The sequence below is a fragment of the Oryctolagus cuniculus genome, chromosome 12, assembly GCF_051225735.1.
Source record: "Oryctolagus cuniculus isolate XC-2025 breed Fujian yellow rabbit chromosome 12, ASM5122573v1, whole genome shotgun sequence".
NCBI classification, from domain to species: domain Eukaryota; kingdom Metazoa; phylum Chordata; class Mammalia; order Lagomorpha; family Leporidae; genus Oryctolagus; species Oryctolagus cuniculus.
In genome coordinates, this window is record NC_142878.1 from 102,360,049 (window position 1) to 102,385,099 (window position 25,051).

Sequence of the window (25,051 nt, forward strand, 5' to 3'; positions counted from 1 at the left end):
GGCTCATTCCTGGCTAAGGAGAGGAGAAAAGCTGGAAGACTCCTCTTTAAGATGCTGTTTTCTGGGGCCAGCACTGTGGCTCAGAGGGTTAATGCCCTGGCCTGAAGCCCCAGCATCCCATATGGGCGCTACTTCTAGTCCCGGCTGCTCCTCTTCCAATCCAGCTCTCTGCTTTGGCTTGGGAAAGCAGTAGAAGATGGCCCAAGTCCTTGGGCCCCTGCACTCGTGTGGGAGACCCAGAAGAAGCTCCTGGCTCCTGGTTTCAGATTGGCGCAGTTCTGGCCGTTGCAGCCAATTGGAGAGTGGACCATCGGATGGAAGACCTCTCTCTCTCTCTGCCTCTCCTCTCTCTGTGTAACTCTGACTCTCAAGTAAAATATAAATAAATCTTTTAAAAAAATGCTGTTTTCTAAGGGTGGGGGAGAGGAATACTCTACTGATCCAACCAGAGAAACCCAATGCTTGCATTTTATAGCATGCCTATTTTTGGTTATTTTAGAATCAGAATCTTTTTCTTTTTTTTTTATAAGCAAAGGTGGAGAAGTTATGGAAAGAAACCTGATTCTAACTATAAACTGAACAGATGGGATGGTGGGAATAAAAACAAATTAAAACAATATTGCAGAGAACTCTCAACTTTCATTTTAAAATATATATGATGATGTTTTTCAACTTTTCACATTCGACCTATCAGTATATCGAGTGACAAAATGAAAAATCAAACTCAGCTGTGTATATTTTAAACATTTACCTAAATGATTTGAACTCACCCAACCTGAAAGTCCAGATGAATGTATTAAACTGCTTATTGTATTTTTTATGAATTAAACTTTATATTTTATATTATGTTATAGACAGAACACAGTTATGGTGGGTGACATTTAGGGTAGAAAATTGAATTGAGCAGAGGTCTAATTAGAACAGTAAATAGTATGGGTTTAATTAGCCCCTATTGCTGATGACAGATTTGATCAGTCACCAGATATGTATCCTTTCCTTTCACTTGACTGTTACTGAGAATTGCCTCCGGTAGGACTGCTTACTGTGCTGTGCGTAGGGAGCTTGGCAAATGGCCATAAAACCCACTGACCGGTGAGCCCTGCATGAAAATTATTGGAAAAAATAACCCTCTTTGCTTTTAGTCATTATTTTCTTCATTTCACTTTTGAAGGTCCCCTTCTACAGATCCCTCTCTTAATTTAATTTTTTATTTTGGTTGGATGAGGTCACTTGCCTAAGGGCTTAAGGAAACCTGTGCAATATCTCGTTCAGTCACAGGCCGCAGTTTATTAGCATGTCAAGGTTTCCCTCATAAACCTCACTGCTCTTCAGCTTCGAGCTTGCCTACTAAATTCTGTGTGACTTGAACTTCGCTGCATGCTGAGAGGATGTGGGTTTTTTGTTTGTTTGCTTGCTTGTCTTTTTTAAAAAAATATTTATATAAAGGGAACAAATTTCATGTACTTCTTACACACAGCTTAAGAACATACGTACTTTCCACCCTCCTGCCATCTCTCCCAGCATCCCTCCTCCTTCCTCTCTTATTTTTCTGTTTCTTTTTGCAATGACACACTTTCAATATACTTTATAATCACAGGCCTAATACTCCACTAAATATAGTATTCAACAAACAAGAAGTAGAAAGACCACTGCTCCACAGGACTATAGACAAAGGCTAAATGATAATCAGATCATAAGGTGTCAGTTTCCCTCTTACACATTCAGGATTTTATTTTTTTGTACTCTATATATTAGCTACCACAAGTCAGAGAAAACATTTGATATTTGTGTTTTGTGGTCTGACTTATTTCACTAAGCATAATGGTATCCGGTTGCATCTATTTTGTTGCAAAAGACAGGATTTCATTCATGTTTATGGCTGAATAGTATTCCGTTGTGTCTGTGTACTGTATTTTCTTTATCCAAGTCATTAGCTGATGGATATCTGGATTGGTTTCACAGCTTAGCTATGGTGACTTGAGCTGCTAGAAGCATGGAGGTACAGATAACTTCTCCATATTCTGATTTAATTTCCTTTGAGTAAATTCCTAGGAGTGGGATGGCTGGATCATACAGTAGATGTACTTTCAGCTTTCTGAGGGATCGCCAAACTGCCTTCCATAATGATTATACCAGTTTACATCTCTACCAACAGCATATTAGGACACCTTTTTCTCCATATCCTTGTCAGCATTTGGTTGGTTTTTGATTTTTTGATGATAGCCATTCTGATTGGGGTGAGGGGAAACCTCACTGCTGTTTTCATTTGCATTTCCCTGATGGCTAGTTTTCCTGGGCATTTGTTCTGGTGTCTTTTGGACATTTGTATGTGATCCTTTGAAAACGTCTATTCATATCCATAGCCTGTTTCTTAACTGGATTGTTTGTTATTGTTGAGTTTTCTGAGCTCCTTATATATTCTAGAAATTAATCCTTTATCAGATGCACAGTCTGCAAATATTTTCTCCCATTCGGTTGGTTGCCTCTTCACTTTGCTGAATGTTTCCATTGTTGTGTAAACGCTTCTTAGATTGATGTAATCCCAATTTGCCCACTTTTCTTGTATTGCTTGTGGTTTTTAGCCAAGAAGTTTTTGCCTATGCAAATGTCTTATAGTGTTTCCCCTATGTTTTTCTCTAGTAATTTAATGGTATCAGCTCATGGATTTAGATCCTTGATCCACTGAGTTGATTTTTATATAGAGTTTAAGGTAGGGGTCTTGTTTCATAATTCTGCATACAGAGATCCAGTTTTCCCAACACCATTGTTGAAGAGATGGTCCTTTCTCTGGGGAGTGATTCAACTTGCTTGTCAAAGACTATTTGGTTGTTTAATGCATGGATTAATTTCTGGGGCTTCTATTCTGTTCCATTGGTTCACATGTCTATTTCTGAGCCAATACCATGCTGTTTTTTTTTCTTTTTTATTTATTTATTTATTTATTTATTTTTTGACAGGCAGAGTGGACAGTGAGAGAGAGAGACAGAGAGAAAGGTCTTCCTTTGCCGTTGGTTCACCCTCCAATGGCCGGCGCGGCCGGCGTGCTGCGGCCAGTGCACCGCACTGATCCGATGGCAGGAGCCAGGAGCCAGGTGCTTTTCCTGGTCTCCCATGGGGTGCAGGGCCCAAGCACCTGGGCCATCCTCCACTGCACTCCCGGGCCACAGCAGAGGGCTGGCCTGGAAGAGGGGCAACCGGGACAGAATCCGGCGCCCCGACCGGGACTAGAACCTGGTGTGCCGGCGCCGCTAGGCGGAGGATTAGCCTAGTGAGCCGCGGCGCCGGCCACCATGCTGTTTTGATTATAATTGTCCTGGTGTGTATGTCTTGAGATCCAGTATTGTGCTGCCTCCAGCTTTGTTTTTGTTATTTAAGATTGCTTTAGCTATTTGGGGGTCTCTTGTGTTTGCATATGAATTTTAGGATTTTTTTTCTAGATTTGAGAAGAATGTTCTTGGTATTCTGATTGGGATCACATAGCTTTGGGTAGTATGGACATTTTGATGATATTAATTCTTCCAGTCTGTGAACACAGATTTTTTTTCATTGTGGAGATCTTTCATCTTCTTGGTTTAATTTATTCCAAGGTATTTAACTTTTTTGTAGCTATAGTGAATGGGACCGATCTTACAAGTTCTTTCTTAGCCATGGCCTTGTTTATATATACAAAGGCTATTTATTTTTGTGTGTTGATTTTATATTCTGCGATTTTTCCAAACCGTGAGTCTCTTTGTTGAGACTGTTTTGGTTCCTGTATGTATAGGATCACGTCATCTGCAAATGGGGATAATTTGACTTCCTCTTTTCCAATTTGTATCCCTTTGATTTCTTTTTCTTGCCTAATGGCTCTGGCTAAAACTTCCAGAAATATACTGAATAGTAAGGTGAGAATGGTCTTCCCTTGTTACTGAAGCAATTTAACATTCATTTGCAGTTTGTTCTAAACTTGTAGGAAAAAGAAACATATAACATGAGATATACTCTCAACAAAAATTTTTGAAAAGATTTATTTGAAAGGCAGAGTGACAAACAGAGAGAGAGAGAGAGAAAGGGATCTTCCATCCGCTGGTTCATTTCCCAAATGACCACAACTTTCGGGTCTGAGCCAGGACAAAGGCAGGAACCAGGAACTCTATTTGGGTCTCCCACATGGGACCCAAACTCTTGGGCCATTTTCTGCTACCTTCCAGGCACATTAGCAGGAAGCGGGACTGGTGGGCTGGCACAGGTACAGATGCCCAGGTTTCAAGCAATGGCTTCACACACTGTGTCGCAATGCCAGCCTTTGAAGTACGGACTGCTCGTGTTGTCAGCTAGCAGCGGGATGTTTACGCCAGGTCTCTAGCACTTTCTCATGTTGCCTAACTGAGTCTTTGCTTTCTGTTTAGAGCTAGAAGATTTGGGCATAACTGGGAAGCAGTGGGATATGCCCACCACACTTGTCCATAATTTTTTTTTTCTCACATTTAGACCTCAAGAAACACTCGCTCCGATGAAGACAAAGATGGCAACTGGGACGCTTGGGGCGACTGGAGTGACTGCTCCCGGACCTGCGGAGGAGGGGCCTCCTATTCTCTGCGCAGGTGTCTGACAGGGAGGTCAGTGGTGGCATGAGGGCTCCGGTGTGTGTGAAGGGTCAGTGCCTCTGGTGGGGGAGGCGCAGAGGAAGGGGGATGACTCTACTTGGGGAAATACAAGGAAGGTCTTCAAAGAGCTAATGGAAAATGTATACAATGAAAAAAGTAGGGATGAATAAAAAAATTGCACCAGGACTGGCCTTGTGGCATAGTGGGTTAAGCTGCCGCCTGGAGTGCTGGTGTCCCATATGCGCACAGTTTTGAGTCCTGGCTGCCCCACTGCCAGCTCTCTGCTATGGCCTGGGAAAGCAGCAGAAGATGGTCCAAGTGTTTGGGCCCCTGCACCCACGTGGGGGACTGGGAAGCAGCTCCTGGATCCTGGCTTTGGATCAGCACAGCCTTTATGGCCATTTGAGGAGGGAACCAGCAGATGGAAGATCTCTTTTTCTATCTCTCCCTCTCTCTCTCTCTCTGTAATCCTGCCTTCCAAATAAATACAATAAATCTTTAAAAAAAATTTTTTTTGACAGGCAGAGTGGACAGTGAGAGAAAGCGACAGAGAGAAAGGTATTCCTTTGCCGGTGGTTCACCCTCCAATGGCCGGCGCGGCCGGCGTGCTGCGGCTGGCGCACTGCACTGATCCGATGGCAGGAGCCAGGTGCTTCTCCTGGTCTCCCATGGGGTGCAGGGCCCAAGCACTTGGGCCATCCTCCACTGCACTCCCTGGCCATAGCAGAGAGCTGGCCTGGAAGAGGGGCAACTGGGACAGAATCCGGCGCCCTGACCGGGACTAGAACCCGGTGTGCAGGCGCCGCAAGGCAGAGGATTAGCCTAGTGAGCCGTGGCGCCCGCCCAATCTTTTAAAAATTTAAAAATGCACCAAAATGAACATACTTTTTAATTCCACTTTCCATGAACTTTTTGAAGTCTCCTTGCTCTATGATGGTGATTTAACACCTGTTTTGTCTGACTATTAACCAACCTCAAATTAACCTGTTTAAATAGCTGTTGTTTCAATTTCATGGGTGTGACCAAATCTCACCCACATGAGGCTCCCAGCTCATGGAAGAGGCATCAAGGACTTTGGCTTTGAGGAGAGAAAGCCTGGCATATTAAGTCACTGGTTGGAGTTGTCAGGTCTTAAAGCAAGAGTTAAGTCTGATGGATTCTGCCTTTCAGTGGCTGCAGTTTTATTCCTGGTTCACTTACTCAGGACAATCCATTGGCTAACAAGGTAATATAGGGAGCAGGAGTCATGTCATAGAGCATTAAGCCGTCACTTTCGATGCCAGTATCCTATCCCATAATCACACCGATGGCTGGAGTCCTGGCTGCTCTGCTTCTGATCCCACTCCCTGCTAATGCACCTGGAAGGCAGCAGAAGATGGCCCAAGTGCTTGGGCCCCTGTTACCTATGTGGGAAACTCATATGAAGTGGCTGGCTCTGGAGGCTTTGGCATGGCCCAGACCTGGCTGTTGTGGTCATTTAGGGAGTGAACCTATAGATGGAAAGTTTTCTCTCTCTCTCTCTCTGTCTTTCTTTCTCTTTCTCTTTCTCTCTCTCTCTCTCTGTCATTTTGTCTTTTGAATAAATAAATAAGTACATAAATAAATCTTTTAAAAATAAGTTAAAGCAAGTTCTGTTTTCATGTCTTAGATATGCTTACATGAAATAGCATTTGCTAAAATGCAAGGTTAGCTTACTTTAAAAAAAATGAATTTGTAGTAAGCCAGCACTTACCAATTCTTTTGAGAAAATGTGAGGTCATTCTTCATGTGGCAACTTAAAATCCCACCAGGAATTTTTTAAATATTATTTGAGGGTCAGAGGGAGAGAGAGAGAGAGAGAGAGAGAGAGAGCTCCCATCACCTGGCTCATTCCCTAAATGTCCTCAATAGCCAGGACTGGATCAGACCAGAGCCAGGAGCCTAGAATCAGTCCAACTACCTGAGCCAGCACCTGTTGTCTCCCAGGATCTTCAATAGCAGGGAGATAGGATTGGGAGCAGAACTTGATGTTGAACCCAAGTACTCTGAAGTGGAATACCGACACCTTGGCCACTAGGTCAAATGATTCCACCCCTGCCCCCTAAAATTCTATTTCAGCTCCGAGGTAAGACCGAGCCCCCTGGCCCTGGGCAGAAGAAGCCTCCATCCTCTTGGCAGCCGCCCTCAGAGTGTGGCTGTTGTTGGGTGAAAGAATGAATTGGCTTTTACTGATGAGCTTCAAGGTATGGCGCAGAAATGCAGGGAGGACCTATTTTGGCTCGGATTCGGAATTCACTGTGGTCACAGTTAAATACACCATAAAACAGGATGAAACAATGACTAATGTGTCCTGCAGTTTCCTGAGACTACGTGCAGCAGGGCAGATGAGAGATCGTACACGTGGCCTTGGAGGGGGAGATCTCCTGGCCCACTCCGGGAACTGTGGTCTCCTGGTCCCTGCGCGGGTTCTGACTCACAGCACTGAAATGGAAGCGAATGGTTTATAGCATTGAGAGCAGGGATTAGCTCAGTGAAGACAAAGTGGTGTGTCTGCTTCCTCGAGTTCTTGCCTGTCAGGCTGTGTACCACTTAGCATTATTGGGATATATGGGGCTAATATATATCGGGATATATATTATTGCCAGCTGAGCCTGGCAGGAGGAGGGCCACAGCCCTGGGCAGGTTGTGGGGGGCAGGCATCCTCTGTACCGGGTAGATCCTGTCCCAGTGCTGGTCACTGCTGGGAGAAGGGGTTGGCCCGGAAGCTGTAGTGGGGACCTCAGGACTTTGGCACCTGCCCCCAAACCTTGAGTCTGAGGATTCTGCGTAACTTGGACTTAATGGTGAAGTCAGAAGGGGAAAAGTGTGGGGTTTATTGGCATTTGTCTTTTTTCTTTTTTCTAATAGTTTGTACTTGGTTTGTGAAAAGGAGTCTAGAGGAATGTATTAAGAACCATAAAGGGGGGCTGGCGCTGTGCCACGGTGGGTTAAAGCCCCATCCTGCAGTGCCGGCATTCCATGTGGGTGCTGGTTCAGGTCCCGGCTGCTCCTCTTCCGATCTGGCTCTCTGCTGTGGCCTGGGAAAGCAGTGGAAGATGGCCCAGGGCCTTAGGACCCTGTACCCGCGTGGGAGACATGGAAGAAGGTCCTGGCTCTGCTCTGGCCATTGCGGTCATCTGGGGAGTGGGCCAGTGGAATGGAAGACCACTCTTTCTCTGCCTCTGCCTCTCTCCATAACTCTTTCAAACAAATAAATAAAATAAATCTTTTAATAAAAGAACCATAAAGGTTCACTTTCATCCTATTGTCATACAACTAAAATGTTTACAATTTATTTATTATTTGACTTAGTCTTGAATTATTTTTATTTTGCTTGGAATGTAATTTTGACAAGTGATGTATCTCAGAATGCATGTGAACTTTCATCTTCTCTCTTTTTTTTTTTTAAAGATTTGTTTATTTATTTTAAAGGCAGAGCATGAGAGAGAGAGAGAGAGAGAGAGAGAGAGAGAGATTGATTTTCCATCCACTGGTCCACTCCCCACATAGCCGTAAGAATCGGGCCTGGGTGAGGCGGAAGCCAGGAGCCCGGTCCTCCATGCTGGTCTTGCATGTGGGTGGCCGGGCTCTGCTCCCTTCTCTGGTGCATTAGCAGAGAGAAGACATGGCAGTGGAGCAGCCAGGACTCAGCGTGGTGCTGCCATGTGGGATGGGGACATCGCGAGCAGCAGCTTTCTCTTCTGTGCGCCGTCTTCTCTTTCCTAACTGGGCCCCCCTGCGCTCGCGGATGCTGCTGGTCAGACAGGGTGCTTGTTTTCCACTCCTTTCCAGAAAGGGAGATTCCAGCAAGAGAAGAGGGAAGGGAAGGCAGCGGAGCTCTGACTTGACTTCATCGTTGCGCGTAGATGCTGGCGCTCTTTGGCTTAGCAGATGTGGAAACCTGGCTGGGTGGCTTTCTCTGAGACACTGCCCTAGCCCTCTCAAGTCCCTTGGGGTCTCTTGCCGCCAGGCCCTCAGATTTGCGGCAGTAGGAGGGCCACAGCCCTCCTTGCAACGCTTTGCATGGAAATACTGTTCTTCCCCCAACTCTTGGACAGCTCTGTGTGCACCAGCTCCACCCTGTTGACATGCAGTCACCTCTGGCTGCCCTGGCGAGTTCCTTAGACAACCCCAACACGGAGCTCCTCCTCCATGTGGCCCACATCTGGTTTCCAGGAAGCCTTCATGTGAACTGTGCTAAGCAAACTGCTGAAGCTCAGGGAACCAGCGCGGCAACACCTGTTCTGCTTACGTGGGCTGCCGCCTCTGGGCCGTCAGCCCTTACGGTTCTTGCATGTGAATTAAGACACTGATTTTGTGCCCCCTGGCCCACCAGTTGTACGGGACAAATATTGACCTCTTCAAGCCGTGTCCCTAAAGTTTCTTTTTAATTTGTAGTTATCAAACTGAGGTCCCCATCTCCTCTCCTGCTTGCTGGCACAGAGGGAGAGGTGGGCCCACAGCATAGCTTGCCCAGTGAAGTCTTCAGGAGTCTCCAGTTCCAGAACCTTCTTTTAGCCTTGACCTGGATAAGGAGTTTAAAATTCAGGTAACATAGATCCACATGGTTCTTACAACCCGAGGAGACAGCAGCCAACAGCGAAACAATCAAATGATGAACAATTAAAAGCTACGTCAAGAGGATGGATGAAGCTCTCTATGCTACAGGCATAATTATGATTAGGACAAAAAACTAGTGTATAAAGGCCAGGAGGAGGAGAAGAAAAGAAGCTTTTTGCCTGGACAGTGGCATTAAAGAGAGAAAGCAGAATGGGTCAGTGCTGAAGAGGAAGACAGATTTGTGAGCCAGGCTACAGGGTTGGATTCTATGACTTTTGATTTTCAAACACTATTAATGTTTTAGAACAGACTATTTTTTTTACTTTATTTATTTATTTTTTTATTTTTTGACAGGCAGAGTGGACAGTGAGAGAGAGACAGAGAGAAAGGTCTTCCTTTGCCGTTGGTTCACCCTCCAATGGCCGCCGCAGCCGGCGCGCTGCGGCCAGCGCACCGCGCTGATCCAATGGCAGGAGCCAGGTGCTTCTCCTGGTCTCCCATGGGGTGCAGGGCCCAAGCACTTGGGCCATCCACTCCCTGGGCCACAGCAGAGAGCTGGCCTGGAAGAGGGGCAACCGGGACAGAATCCGGCGCCCCGACCGGGACTAGAACCTGGTGTGCCGGCACCGCAAGGCAGAGGATTAGCTTAGTGAGCCGCGGCGCCGGCTGCTCAAGGATTTGAGTCCCGGCCACCCATGTGAAAAAATCTGGAGTGAGTTCCAGAATTCTGTCTTTGTTCTGGCCAAGTGCTGGCTGTTCCAGGCATTTGGAGAGTGAACCAGTGGATGGAAGATGTCTCTGTCTCTGTCTCTCTCTTTTGTCTTTTAAATAAATAAATTTTAAAATTTGACATTTATGTTGACACTGTTAAAATACATAAAATAGAATCAAATGGCAATTTTATAACAGAATCATAGCATAAATAAAGTAATGAGCTAAGTAGATGAGCAGATTATAAACAGCAAAAAGGTGTATAGGTTTGTAGGAAATAACCAGGCTCAATCACATAGAGAAAGAACACAGAAAATAGAATGAGCTCTATGGAGCGAAGTGAAAAGACCTAACACATATGTAATTAGAAACCTGAAAAGAATTCATGAATGGAGAATAGGGAAGGAACACTTTTTGACGAAATAGTAATTTAGGGGCCAGTGCTGTGGTGCAGCAGGTAAAGCCACCGCCTGCAGTGCCAGCACCCATATGGGTGCCGGTTTGAATCCCGGCTGCTCCGCTTCTTATCCAACTCTCTGTTATGGCCTGAGAAAGCAGTAGAAGATAGTCCAAGTGCTTGGGCCCCTGCACCTGTGTGGCAGACCCAGAAGAAGCTCCTGGCTCTTGGCTTTGGATCGGCACAGATCTGGCTGATACGACCAATTGGGGAGTGACCATGTGGATGGAAGACCTCTCTCTCTCTCTCCTTCTTTCTCTCTCTGCCTCTCTTTCTGTGTGTAACTCTGACTTTCAAATAAAGAGCTAAATCTATTTTCAAAAAAAGAAATAGTAACTTAGAATCTCCCAACATGAATCAGCCTACCAAACCGCAAATTCAAGAAATTCTTCAAGCTTCAAGCAGAAAAAATAGGAATAAGCACATCATAGTAAAATCTTAAAAGAAGTCAAAGAGAAAAGTTACTTTCAAAGGTGCAAAAAATAAGACTGAAAAAATAAGGCTGGCTGCCAACTTCGGTGATGTGATGACAAGTTTACATCTTGAAAGAAAAGAACCACTGCGCTAGAATTCGCTACCTAGCCAAAACATCCTTCAGTGAAATGAAGATATTTCTGGAGAAACAAAACTCAGTCGAGTTCTTCACTGGCTGGCTGTGCTAACAGAAGTACTAAAGGGAGTCTTGCAGGAAAAAGGAAAAGACCCCACCTGGACGGTGAACACGCAGCATGAAGAGAAGTGCAATGCAGACTGCAAATACGAGTGCGCATGAGCTGTGAAACAGTCCTCGTCATGTTTTGTGAAGCTTAAGTATTTGCAGAGTTTAACATTTTTGGTGTATTTATTGTCAATTTATTTTAAAGGTAGAGGGAGACAGAGAGAGACCAGAGATCTTCCATCCACTGATTTATTCCCCCAAACCCCACTATACAGATTGGGTCAGGCTGAAACCAGGAGCTTGGAACTCAATCTGGGTCTCCCATATGTGTAGTGGGTAGCCAATTGCTTGAGCCATCATGTGCTGTCTCCCAGGGTGTGCGTTAGCAAGAAACTGGCAAGCAGCAGAACCCATGCCCTTTGATATGGGATGCAGGTGTCCAAAACTGCATCTTTTTTTAAAAGATTTTATTTATTTATTTGAGAGGTAGAATTGCAGACAGTGAGAGAGAGAGAGACAGAGAGAAATGTCTTCCACCCACAGGTTCACTCCCCAAATGGCTGCAATGGCTGGAGCTGGGCCAATCCAGAACCAGGAGCCAGGAGCTTCTTCTAGGTCTCCCACGTGGGTGCAGGGGCCCAAGGACTTGGGCCATCTTCTGCTGCTTTCCTAGCCCACAGCAGAGAGATGAATCAGAAGAGAAGCAGCAGGGATTAGAACCAGTGACCATATGGGTTGCCGGTAGAGGACTAACCTACTGTGCCACAGCACTGTCCCCGCCAAACAGCATCTTAAACACTGTACCAAACTGTCTACCTCTGTCTAGAGTTTTTTAAAAGTGGGGAAACAGTAATATAAAATATGAGAATGGAGTTAAAATGTTCAAACATCCTTGAATTGCCCAGGAAATGGTAAAAGGAACTAAATTACATTAAAATTTTCAAACTCAGGGATGCACATTTAATTTCTAGAGTAATTATCCAAAAACATAGTAAAACATGTGTAACCAACAAGCTATTATAAAGGGGGCTATAAAATACCAATAAAATATTTGATTGATTCAAATGAGCTCAATAAAGAAGAAAAATGGAACATACAGCAACTGTAACAAGTAGAAGAGAAATGGTGAGATGACACATCTGAACCCCTGTATATGACATGTCTTCAGAAATTCACTGATGGTGCACATTATGAAAAAACTATGCATGGATCTCAAAATATTTTGTACCAAAATAAACTCATCTTTCAATTGCATTTTTCATAAACTTTTTGAATTACCCTGATGTATCAGTTTTTACATTATTTGTAAATGGACTAAGTGTTCCAGTTAAAAGACAGAGATTGGTAGGCTGTAAAGAAGTTAAATGTATTTACTAGAGACAAGCCTTAAATGGAAGGACACTGAAAGACTGAAAATAAAGGAATGGTAGAAAAAGCTGTTGGGGCTGGCGCTGTGACTCAGCGAGTTAACACCCTGGCCTGCAGCGCTGGCATCCCATATGGGCGTCAGTTTGAAACCCAGCCGCTCCACTTCCAATCCCGCTCTCTGCTGTAGCCTGGGAAAGCAGTGGAAGTTGGCTCAAGTCTTTGGGCCCCTGAACCCACGTGGGAGACCCAGAAGAAGCTCCTGGCTCCTGGCTTCGGGTCGGCGCAGTTCCAGCCCCGTTGCGGCCATCTGGGAGTGAACCGGCAGATGGAAGACCTCTCTCTCTCTGCCTCTCCTCTCTCTATGTAACTCTAACTTTCAAATAAATAAATCAGTATTAAAAAAAATAAAGCTAGAACCTGTGAACATTATTTAAAAGAAAATTGGTATAGCAGTGCTAACATCACACAAAGTAGAATTTAAGGAAAGAATCATTACCAGGAATAAAGGAGAATTATAAAAATGCAGCTTAGCAAAACTTGGAGGCTGTATCTAAATTCATTCTTATTTGGTAAAAGCAAACAACCCAATGATGTATGCTTCCACTTAAAGTGTTAGAAGAGTAAATTTTAAAGCTATCTATAAATGGGGATATTTCAGAAAGTTCATGGAAAGATAGAATTAAAGGATAAATGCAGAGTTTTTTAGATCAAAAACATAGCTTTTCCCCAGTATACATTTTCCACAAACTTTGTTCTTAAAAGATTTACTTATTTATTTGAAAGTCAGAGTTAGGGGGGAGAGAGAGAGAGAGAGAGAGAGAAACCTCCTATTCCTTGGTCTACTCCCCAGATGGCTGCAATGGCCAGGGCTGGGCCTGGTGGATGCCAGTAGCTAGAAGCTTCATCCAGGTCTCCCACGTGGGTGCAAGGGCCCAAGCACTTGGGCCATCTTCCACTGTCCTTCCCAGGCCACTAAAAGGGAGCTCAATCAGAAGTGGAGAAGGCCGGGACGTGAACTGGACCCTTACAGGATGCTGACGTCAGAGGTGGTGGCTTCACCTGCTATGCCACAATGCTAGCCCCTTTCCACAAACTTTTTTTTGAAGGCCCTGAATATGCATGAATTTCAAAATTCTGCACAAAAGATAAACTTATATTTAATTCCATTTTCCAAGAACTTTTTGAAGTACCCTAACGTGTGGATAAGTGAACATTTATACATACACATACATGTATGTGTGCATGTGTTTACCTCCAAGTCCCTATGCTCCACATGTCAGGGACCTGGATTAGAGTCAGAGCTGGACCAGTTCCTAATCCTTTCCTAATTCAGTTTGGCTCTCCATGCGAGAAACGTCCGTTCTGTCTAAGTAGGAATCACTGCTTTAGGTCTGTTGCAGCTTTGCATCATCGTAGAGAGTGACCTAGAGGCTCAGTTGACAACGTTCATAGGAAGGGACATTGTCTTTGTGTTAAGGACTGATTTTTTGTGGATTTCTTTTATTTGGAGATAGCCTCTGCAGCAACTCCATTTTTCTTAAATTTTCTGAACACCTCACCCATACAGGCACTATGCATGTTACAAGGAACCGCCTCCAGTCCTGGTCTGGAGGGGATCTCATGTGTGTCTACAGCTGCTGATAGCCAACAACTGGCTGCGGCATCTGTCGCTCTTAGTTGAGTGGATGTGGGTGGGTTCTGTCTTGTATGTCTTTCTCTTACCCCAGAGTTAGAAATCTTTGTGCTCAGTGCATAGTAGGTTTCTGTGCTCTCCATTAGTTCAGCCTTGCTTACTCTATACAGAGCAAAAGTGACTTGAAGTTCTAGCTTGTGTGCAGTTTCTATGAGTTTCCAGGTGTTATAGAGAGGTGTTCATTTGTTAATAAACTTGGTCGGTCCTTGCACTAGGATGTGTAAGGAGGAAGGAGTTCAATGGATGTGCTCAAGTTACAGTATTTTTTTTTTTTTGACAGGCAGAGTGGACAGTGAGAGAGAGAGACAGAGAGAAAGGTCTTCCTTTTCCGTTGGTTCACCCCGCAGTGGCCGCTGCGGCCGGCATGCTGTGGCCGTCAAGTTACAATTTTTTAAAATCTTTTTTTTTAAAATCTTTCTTTTCTTTGATATTTCTCTTTAAATTTCACCTCTAATAATTTGGAATTACTTATATCTTATTTTTAAATTATAAGGTTTTAAAACTATATTTTAATAATTATTTTATAACTACAAGTTCCATTAGTAGTTTCTTTTGATTTCTCCTTATGTAAGATGATGAATATTTTATGCCTTTCTTCTTCATTCTCCTCTCTTGGGATTTGTTATTAGAATTTGGGATTCTATTCCCAGTTTTTTGGCCCAGCTTTTTTTTTTTCTCTTTTCTATCTTTTATTTCACAATCATACTTCAAACCATTGTTGAAGTTTATTTGTGTGCATTATTTCAAGGTTTATTGTCAGTCTTTTGTGTTCTACATTTTGAGTCATTATTTCGTTGGCAGAAACATGTTTTGGGCTGCGCCCTGGAATGTTAATGTGCTTGCGAATCAGCTGGGGATCTCATTACAATGTGGATTTTGATGCAGTAGAACTGAGCGAGGCCCGGGAGCCTTCATTTCTGACAGATTCCCAGGTGGTGTCAATGCTGTGTACCCATGGCCCACTTGGAGCACCAAAGGTTGTAACCTTTTTAATTTCAGGATAAATGTGTGGATCTTACAGTTTATGAGTTCTTACGTCTCTTTCTCTTGCTTTCACATGTAAACAGTGAATGTCTTATTTGGGTATAACATTCTTGACACACAGTCATTCTCTGTTGAGATGGTTCTTTATAAAGTCGGGTGTACAGTGTTAATCATAGAGCTGTCAGACTAGCTTATGCTTTTGTTCTTTTGTAGTTGACCTATTACTCAGGTGCCAAAAGCATTCTTTTCTCTCTTTTTTAAGGTTTATTTTACTTATTTAAAAGGTAGAGTTATGGAGAGGTAGAGGCAGAGAGAGAGAGAGAGAAGTCTTCTATCTGCTGGTTCACTCCCCAAATGACTGCAGTGGCCTAGTTGGGCAGATCTGAAGCCAGGAGCCAGGAGCTTCTTCCTGGTCTCCCACGTGGGTGCAGTGACCCAAGACTTGGGCATCTTCCACTGCTTTCCCAGGCCATAGCAGAGAGCTGGATCAGAAGAGGAGCAGCTGGGACTCGAACTGGCATCCATATGGGATGCCGGCACTGCAGGTTGCAGCTTTATCTGCTACACCACAGCACCAGCTCCACCAGGAGGATTCTTTAAAGTTAAGAGTTTCCTTCAAGATTAAGTGTTTACAAAGCTGCATCTAGCTATCAGTCTCATTTTATTACATGGTAAACACTTTTTTTTTTGGACAGGCAGAGTGGACAGTGAGAGAGAGAGATACAGAGAGAAAGGTCTTCCTTTTGCTGTTGGTTCACCCTCCAATGGCCGCTGCAGCCGGTGCACTGCACTGATCTGATGGCAGGAGCCAGGTGCTTCTCCTGGTCTCCCATGGGGTGCAGGGCCCAAGGACTTGGGCCATCCTCCACTGCACTCCCTGGCCACAGCAGAGAGCTGGCCTGGAAGAGGAGCAACCGGGACAGAATCTGGTGCCCCGACCGGGACTAGAACCCGGTGTGCCAACACCGCAAGGCAGAGGATTAGCCTATTGAGCCGCGGCGCCAGCCTAAAAATTATTTATTTGTTTATTTGAAAGGTAGAGTTAGAGAGAGAGAGAGAGAGAGAGAGAGAGAGAGATCTTCCATCTGCTGGTGCGCTTCCCAGATGGCCACAACTGGCGGAGCTGCACTGATCTGAAGCCAGGAGCCAGGAGCTTCTTCCGGGTCTCCCATGCGAGTGCAGGGGCCCAAGCACTTGGGCCATCTTCCACTGCTTTCCCAGGCCATAGCAGAGAGCTGGATCGGAAGAGGAGCAGCCGGGACTAGAACCAGCGCCCATATGGGATGTCAGTGCTGTAGGCGAAGGCTTAGCCCTCTATGCCACAGCGCTGGCCCCTTCCCTTCAATCTTGAACTTGAAGATTTCTTTTTCTTATTTTCCTTTATTTTTGTTTGTTGAAACTCCTACTATTCATATAGTAGATTTTCTCTTTTTCTGTATTTGCCCTAGTTTCTAGGGAGATTAACCTAAAATTATTTTCCAGATGTCCTGCTAAATGTTTTATTTCTCTTCTCTATTTTTTTCTGACATACTTTTTGTTCATTGCAACTTTAAAAGTAGCATTCTATCCCCTGAATCTCAGATACGGTGTCTTTGGTTTTGTGTCTGACAGTGTGAATAAATGTTTGGGGCAGACATTTTCTTCTCCTTGCATAGTCTCAGTCCTGTCCAAACTGCTGTTGCCTGGCTTGTGTGTTCATTTGTGTTGTTGCTCTAAGTTATGCTAGAGGCATTTCCAGTTTAAGATGCTTGCTTGGGCAATTTACAGAAAGGAGCTGTGAGTTTAATTAGCCAGAGATATGCTGGTCCCTCCTATTTCCTTTTGAGGTCTTTCGGTGTTTTATTTTGGAGTGTTCTTATTTATAAGCTTGATCCAATTTCTTTTAAAATCACAAAAAGCAAATATTTTTTGTGGATATAAATTAATTATTCCAAATTTTATATAGAAAAGCGTAGATTCTAAAAGAGTTTAAAAAAGAATTGAGTTATTGGGCCGGCACTGTGGTGTAAAGCCACCACCTGCAGTGTCGGCATCCCATATGGGCCCCAGTTCAAGTACCAGTTGCTCCACTTCCAATCCAGCTCTCTGCTATGGCCTGGGAAAGCAGAAGAAGATGACCCAAATCCTTGGGCCCCTGCACTCATGTGGGAGACCCAGAAGAAGCTCCTGGCTCTTGGCTTCGCATCAGCCCAGCTCCAGCTGTTGCAGCCATTTGGAGAGTGAGCCAGCAGATGGAAGACCTCTCTCTTTCTTGCTCTCTCTCCCTCTCGCTCTCTCTGCCCCTGCTTCTCTCTCTCTGTGTAACTCTGACTTTCAAATAAATTAAAATAAATCTTAAAAAAAGAATAGAGTTAGAATAATCAGTTTATTTGACATTTAGACTGATTATATAGCTGCAGTCATCAGAGTGGTGTATTGGTGGAAGTATAAACATTAGATCAATGGGAGGAAATATTTGAAATCCATGTATCTAGCAAAAGAATAGTATCTATGTTAAGAACTCTTTAAAATCAAGTCAAAAATGAATACCTAATTAGAAAGTGAACAAAAGACACAGACAGATATGTTACCAAAAGGTTGTACAGTAGACAAATAAATGCATGGAAAGACGTTCCCCATAGCTAAGGAAGTCATGATGAAATAGTAGTGAGATGCATCCCATGCCTGTCAGGAGGGTAAAGCCAAGGTGACCACATGAAATGCTGTCGAGCTTCAGAGAAACTGTGTCACTCGCACATTGGTGGTGGTGATGAGCGTCGGTAAGCTACACTGGAAAGCAGGCAGTTTCTTTAAATAATATGCGTGCAACTACCATACAGCTCCTAGCATTTGTCCCAGAGAAATGAAGACCTGGGTTCACATGAAAACCTGTATATGAGTGTTTATAGTACTTACAGTCTTAAGAGCCCCTACATGGAAACAACCTGGATGCCATTTATTGGGTGAAGAGTTGAACAGTTTGTGGCACATCCACACCACGGAACATTATGAAACAATAAAAAGAAATGAACCATTGTTTTAATGCAACAACCTTAAAGAAGCTCTAGAAACATATGAGGTTAAAACTGCCCATGTCCAAAGGTTATATACCACATGGTTCTATTTATAGAATATTCTTTGTAGGATAACAATTACAGAAATGGAGAGCAGATTAGTGATTGTCAGGTGACAAGGAAGCAGATGAGATGGGAGGGAAGGAGATACAGCTATGCAAGGCAACATGTGATGATAGAAATGTTCTGTGCTTTAACTGTGTTGATGCCAATATCCTGGCTGTGCTGTGCACTCCAGTTTTGCATGATGTTTGTTATCATTGGAGGAAACTGGGCAAAGGCAACATAGGGGTCTCTTCATCATGTCTTTAAAATGCATGTGATTTGTACTGATAAAAGATGTTATTTCATTTTTTAAAAAACTAGAAATTCAGGGTAAAATAAGGGACACATCCTTTGAAAAGTAACATTGGTGGCATACATTTGGCCTCGTGGTAAGACACCACTTTGGATGCCCATAGTCCATATCAGAGTACCTGGGTCTGATATGCAACCCTGCTCCTGATTCCAGCTTCCTGCTGGTACCTACACTGTAAGTGAGCAGGTAGCTGGCTTCCTGTCACCCATGTGGACGACCTGGGTTGAGTTCCTTACTCCTGGTATTTGGTGAATGAACCAGTGGATGGGAGCTCTCTATCTGTCTTTCTGCTTCTCAGAAATAAATAAATACATACATAAATACACAGTACAGACTGAAAAATATAAAATTGAAGCTACAAGAAATTCACAGAACTAAAAAATGAGGAAACTGAAGGCCACACCAGTAAGTGCATATCCGATTCTGTGTTCTAGTGATAGAGATGGGATTTATGATGTATTGTCGTCTTCATTCGTTTTCAGAGATTCCTTGATTTCTCTGCTGATTTCTTCTTGTTCATTCAGGAGCACATTGTTCCGTCTCCATCTGTTTGCATATATTCTAGAGATCCTTGAGTCTCAATCCATTGTGGTCATAGAAGATGCATGATATGATTTCAGTTTTTTTGAATTTGCTTAGACTTGCTTTATGGCCTAGCATATGATCTATCCTAGAGAAAATCCCATGCACTGATGAGAAGAATGTGTATTCTGCATCTCTGGGATGAAAAGTACTATAGATATCAATTAGGTCCAGTTTGTCCAAAGTATCTATTGGCTCTGTTGTTTCTTTGTTGATTTTTTGTCTAGTTTATGTGTCCTTTGGTGAAAGTAGGGTGTAGAAGTCCCTGCTACTATTGTAATGGAGTGTATGTCTCCTTTTAGATCCATTAACATTTCTTTTGAATTGTCAGACGCCCAGTAATTGGGTGCATACGTATTTATTATAGTCCCATCTTCCCATTGAATTATGCCTTAAGCATTACATAGTGTCCTTTATCTCTTTTAACAATTTTTATGTTAACGTCTATTTTGTCCTATATTAGGATGGCTACACCTGCCCTTTTATGCTTTCCTTTAGCATGGGATATCTTTTTCCTTCCTTTCACTTTCAGTTTGCATGTATCTTTGTTGGTGAGTTGTGTTTCTTGTAGATAGAAATAATTGGGTCTTATTTTTTAGTCCATTCAGATAGTGTCTTTTATTGGAGAGTTTTGGCCACTTACATTCAAGGTTACCATTGATAAGTAACAATTTAGCCCTGTCACTTTTCCATAAATATTTCTATGGTTTACTTTGGATTTCCTTTATACTTTTACTAGGATATTTTTTTCCCTTCACATTCTTTCAAAATGGTGATCTTCTGTTTATTTTTCTGTGTGCAGCACATCCTTAAGCCTCTTTCGTAAGACTGGATGAGTGGTGACAAAGTGTTTCAATTCTTTCCATTTCTGTTTGTATGGAAGGTCTTTATTTCACCTTCAATCATATATGAGAGCTTTGCAGCGTACAGAATTCTGGGTTGACAGTTTTTTTCTCTTAAGACTTGGACTATGTCTCTCCATCCTCTCCTAGCCTGTAGAGTTTCTGACTGTGCTCTGTGACTCAATGGAATGTCTGTACTTTCAATGAAGACCCAGAGGTGTGTGCTGGGTGTGGCTAGGGAGCTCTAGTCAGTTCTCTAGGGTGGGACGAGTATCCAGGTGACACACAAGTTGGGCATGGTAGACCTCTTGTTACCATGTTAACAGAAGGGGGTGGGTATGGGCACCTCTGTGGGTGTGGTCTCACCCTCACTCCTCTTGTCCAGGGTGATCAGTGGGATATCAGTGGAAGCTCTCAGTGGGTCAGTACTCATCTGAGCTCTTGTATGAACCACACAGAGGATCTGTGCCGTCCTCACTGTGAGCATGGATCCCGCTGCAATGACCCACCCCAGGCAATCGGGGAGCTCTGAGCACGTGGACCCCCACACAGTGATTGCCCAGAGACCCAGCTACACCCTGTGCCCCCTTGTGCAGCAGAGTCCCCACAGTCTCAGCACACAAGGCTCCCACCGTCACGGGGTACAGAGGACCCACCCTGCCTTGACAGCCTGCATGGTCCACGGAGAAGCAGAGTTCCCAGATCCAGCTGTGAGTTTGAGCCCTGAAGCCTGTGGTATATAGGGAGGTGGGGGACACCTCACAGACCTACATTGGTACCCAGCCCCTGTCAGTCCTCCCAGCCAGACTCAAAGTGGTGGGGAATGTGGATTTTCCCTCTGCTAGACTCTCTGAACTTCACGTGTACACACGAGCCTCTGGCCAAATGTTGCCTTCTCCCTGCCGGTTGCACTGGAGCTGCTGCCACCAGCACTGTTGGCGTGATGTCCTGTCTCAGCCGGTTGCTGTGAGCTTAAACAAGGGTAGCACGTGGCTGCCACTCCTGCCCAAAATGGCGTCCACCCTCTCTCAGCCAGTTGCCGGGAAAGGGGGAACGACGGGGGGAGAGAACTGTGCCCTTTTTTTCCCACTGGGTTCATGGGTACCCTCTCCTTCTTAGGGCCCCAGGCTGGACTCAGGCCACGCTCTTCCTCTGGCTCTATCAGCAGTGGCAGTGGTTACCACAGTCTGCTCCCACCTCGGTCTCCAAAGCTGGTGCTTTCTTGGGCTCTCAGCTACTGGATTGTGTGTTATGTCTGGGTTCAGGCTGCACATCTTATTCCTTCTGTAGAACCTGCACTGCAGGCCGGTGCCGCAGCTCACTAGGCTAATCCTCCGCCTTGCGGCGCTGCCACACCGGGTTCTAGTCCCGGTCGGGGCGCCGGATTCTGTCCCGGTTGCCCCTCTTCCAGGCCAGCTCTCTGCTGTGGCCAGGGAGTGCAGTGGAGGATGGCCCAAGTGCTTGGGCCCTGCACCCCATGGGAGACCAGGAGAAGCACCTGGCTCCTGCCTTCGGATCAGCGTGGTGTGCCGGCCGCAGCGCGCCAGCTGTGGCGGCCATTGGAGGGTGAACCAACAGCAAAAGGAAGACCTTTCTCTCTGTCTCTCTCTCTCACTGTCCACTCTGCCTGTCCAAAAAAAAAAAAAAAAAAAAAAAGAGAGAGAGAGTGAATTTGCACTGCAGTTTTCTACGTATCCCCTGAGAAGGTACTTCCTACACTTTTTTTTTTTTCTTTTTTACACTACTTATCCCTAGCCTACCACTGAGCTCTGTTCCCAATTCGGCCATCTTGGAATTGCCAAAGCCAACATGATTTGATCATGGGCTCCTCCCTAGCAACCTAATCCAGCCCAATTCAATCACTTCCTAAAGGTCCCAATTCAGACACCATAATTGGATAGAGCCTCCCCCTGAATCCATCAGCCGTTAATGCACTTGGACTTTGGATTCAAAAATCTGCATGAGTTTGGGAGCCAAATTTTGTTCTATTCGTGAAAATAGGTTACCATTTTCTCAGTTATTTCTCTCCTTTCTGAAGTCGTACTTGCTTAACTTGTTCATTCTGCAGGGAGCTTACATAATATTTAGTTTGTGTCTTTACAAGTCTTAACCTGTATTCTGAAATGTGCCTTTTAGGCCTGGGAATCTCAAATTCTCCCACTCCATGAGTTCCTCTAATTCAAACAGTGAGGCTAGAAAGACTCCTAAGGCAAATATATATTTTTAAAAACTAGGTGAGAGAATAGTACATTCCCGGGTATTTACAGTAGATAAGGAAATGACAGTAAATCCATTTGCAGCTTGGTTCCTGGCGTGAGGCCAGAGCTGTGCCATATCCACTTATTTCATGCCTAAGACGCGGAGACAATAACCTCATTTTTCTGCATAAAAGTGAAATTAAGTTGACTCAACAGAAAGGTAACAAGTTAATAATTCACTCATTCCTGCTCGCCACATTTGAGGCAGGCACAAATCTTCGTCATTCCTGACCCACTGCCATTTTAAGAATATTCACTGTAATTTTTGAAGTTCTTTGAGATTTTTAAGAAGGAAACCTACTTCCCCTAGAAGGCTTATCAGGTCTCTTTATCCTTGAACAGCCTTAGAGACTTATTAAATCTTCATAAATTTGAGCACTTGTGGTCAGTTTTTCTTGGAAAAGGAATGTGGAGAGGTTAATACAAAACCAAACATAAAGGCATCCCAATATTTTCTGAAGCATTTCTGTGTCTTCTCTTTTTGTCAGTTTTCTTTAACTTCATGATTTAGGGAAGAGGGAAAATGTAGCTATTTTGCTAATTTATTTGACTGTGGATAAAGTTATTTCAGCATTTGATTGCATTTAAATACACAGCCAGTTCTTTTGTACTGCAAACCGTATGCCAGGCGGAATGTCTCTCTCTTTTGCAGAAATGAGTAACTTAATATTGCAGTCATGGGAAACGCAGGTTTAAGTTAACTACTATTTTAAAAATTAATATATTTTTATTCTTCAAAACACATGCTTCTCAGTCTTTATGACACTAGTATTTGAGTCAATATATCATCATATGAATATTATAAATCATAGTGCTATGAACTCCAGGGAAATTTTATTAATGTTTTAAATGTATCCTCATGTGGAATCAACATATGTTTTTTATATATTCATAAATTTATGGCTTCGAAAATATTCAGTTTCAGGGTGTTATGAATGTTGTAATGGGCAGAAAATACATAATTGTGAAATGATGTTCCTGAATTTTCATATCCTCCTGATAACCATTAGCTCTTGCATATACTAATTAGAATAAAACTAAAAACTTGTAGTAATATTTCTGCAGCTCAGTTTTCTCTGGGCCAACGGAATTACTTCCAGAATAAGCTGGCAGGTTCCTGCCTGGGGAATTAGGACTCCAGTGTCCTTAACTTTAAAATAACTTGCATTTCATTTCATGCCTGTTTCATAAAGTAGTCATTCATTTTCATGCTAAAATGTAACCAAAGCATGCTATATCAATAGGACCAGTCAGTGGATTTCATGTATATAAGGTTGGACAAAGTGAACACAGTGCTAAAAATGGTGGCCAGGTGGTTGGCTTTAAAAGATCTCACTATGCTGCCCAGCGATGTGGTGTAGTGGGTGAATCTGCTGCTTGAGAGGCCTGCATCCCGTATAGGTGAGATTTTGTATCCTGGCTGCTCCACTTCCCATCCAGGTCCCTGCTACTGGCCTGAGTGTGTGGGCTTCTACCCCCCATGAAGGAGCTCCTGGCTCCTGGCTCTCCTTCTTTCTCTGTGTAACTCTGACTTTGAAATAAATAAATAAATCTTTTAAATAAATTAGCAGACATACACTCACACACACAGGAAGGGGAGGGAGAGAGAATGAGAGAGAGAGAGAGAGAGAGACCAAGAGATCTCGCATGTACTGTTTTACTCTCCAAATGTTGGCAACAGTAAGGGTAAGCCGGGCTGAAGCCAGGGGCCAGGAACTCAGTCCAGGTCTCTCACATGGGTGGGCAGAGACTGAAGTACCTGAGCCATCACTGTTGTCTCCCAGGTTGTGCAATAGTTGGAAACTGGAATCCGGAGCAGAGGTAGGGCTCAGACCCGGGCATGTGGGCATTCCAGGTGTGGAATTAACCACTAGACCAAACACTTACTCCTCTATTCCAAATCAGTTTGTTCCAGTTGTAGTGAAAATTGTAATGGGGATGTACTTTGTAGGTTTAGATTCACAGGCTACACACTGAGATACAAGTTAGTTACTCCTGGATATTCACTTTATGGTTCAGTTACATACAGCAGGTGGCTTTGGGATATAGATCATGGCTGTAGGGTCCACACAATAGGCCTTGGACCCAACACTAGATAGCTTCAATGGATATGCTCTTTCTTTTCCTTTTAGTCTTAAATTTCTTTTTACAAAAATAGCATTTTAATTTAAATAACTAAAGTTAAAAATTACCAAAAAAGCATCTGAAAAATGATTTCGAAAGTTATAGGACACTTTTGAAAGAAAATGCCATTCCTTTTAAGTTTCAACGGTTTTTGTATTCTAATGTTGCCATCAATTCAAATAATCTTAAATTGTGTGCCCCCTTGAAACTGGAATCAAGAAGGTTTTAGGGCTGTAAGTCAGCATGATTCAAAAAGCTACCGGTTTTCACTACCCTAATCTATTAGCAGCTTTGATACTTTGGGCTTTTCCAAAAAAAGCAAAGAATTTAAGTCACCCTTTCACTTTTCCTGTTGTTTTCTTCTTTTATCCACATATGATAATGAGACTGGCTGTGTAAATGAATGGCCTTGTCCACATGCAGAGCTATTTTTGTTTTAAGATTTATTTATTTGAAAGTCAGAATTACAGAGAGAGAGAGAGAAAGAGAGAGAGAGATCTTCCATCCGCTGATTCACTCCCCAAATGGCCGAAGTGGCCAGAGCTGGGCCAGTCAGAAGCCTGGAGCCAGGAGTTTCTTCTGGGTCGCCTTTGCAGATGTGGGAGCCCAAAACTTGAGCTATCTTCCACTGCTTTCGCAGGTGTAGTAGCAGGGAGTTGGATCAGAAGTGGATCAGTTGGGACTCGAACCAGCACCGTATGGGATGCTGGCACCGCAGGCACCCTATGCCACAGTGCTGGCCTCCATGCATAGCTCTTGATTCCCGGGAGAGTGGAGTCATTTCCCCTTGACCAACAGA

General features: G+C 43.8%; 1 protein-coding gene across 3 annotated transcripts in view; it reads left to right on the forward strand.

Moving 5' to 3' along the window:
* ADAMTSL3 (ADAMTS like 3) overlaps positions 1-25,051 on the forward strand; it is a 410,995-nt gene that overhangs the window by 119,019 nt on the left and 266,925 nt on the right. For all 3 annotated transcript variants that reach the window (XR_016217636.1, XM_008275279.5, XM_089309514.1), the window contains exon 4: positions 4,471-4,598. Coding sequence is in view for 2 of the 3 variants with exons in the window: in XM_008275279.5 (XP_008273501.3) it covers positions 4,471-4,598 (128 nt within the window). In the remaining variant the exon portion in view is untranslated. The remainder of the gene's footprint in view (positions 1-4,470; positions 4,599-25,051) is intronic.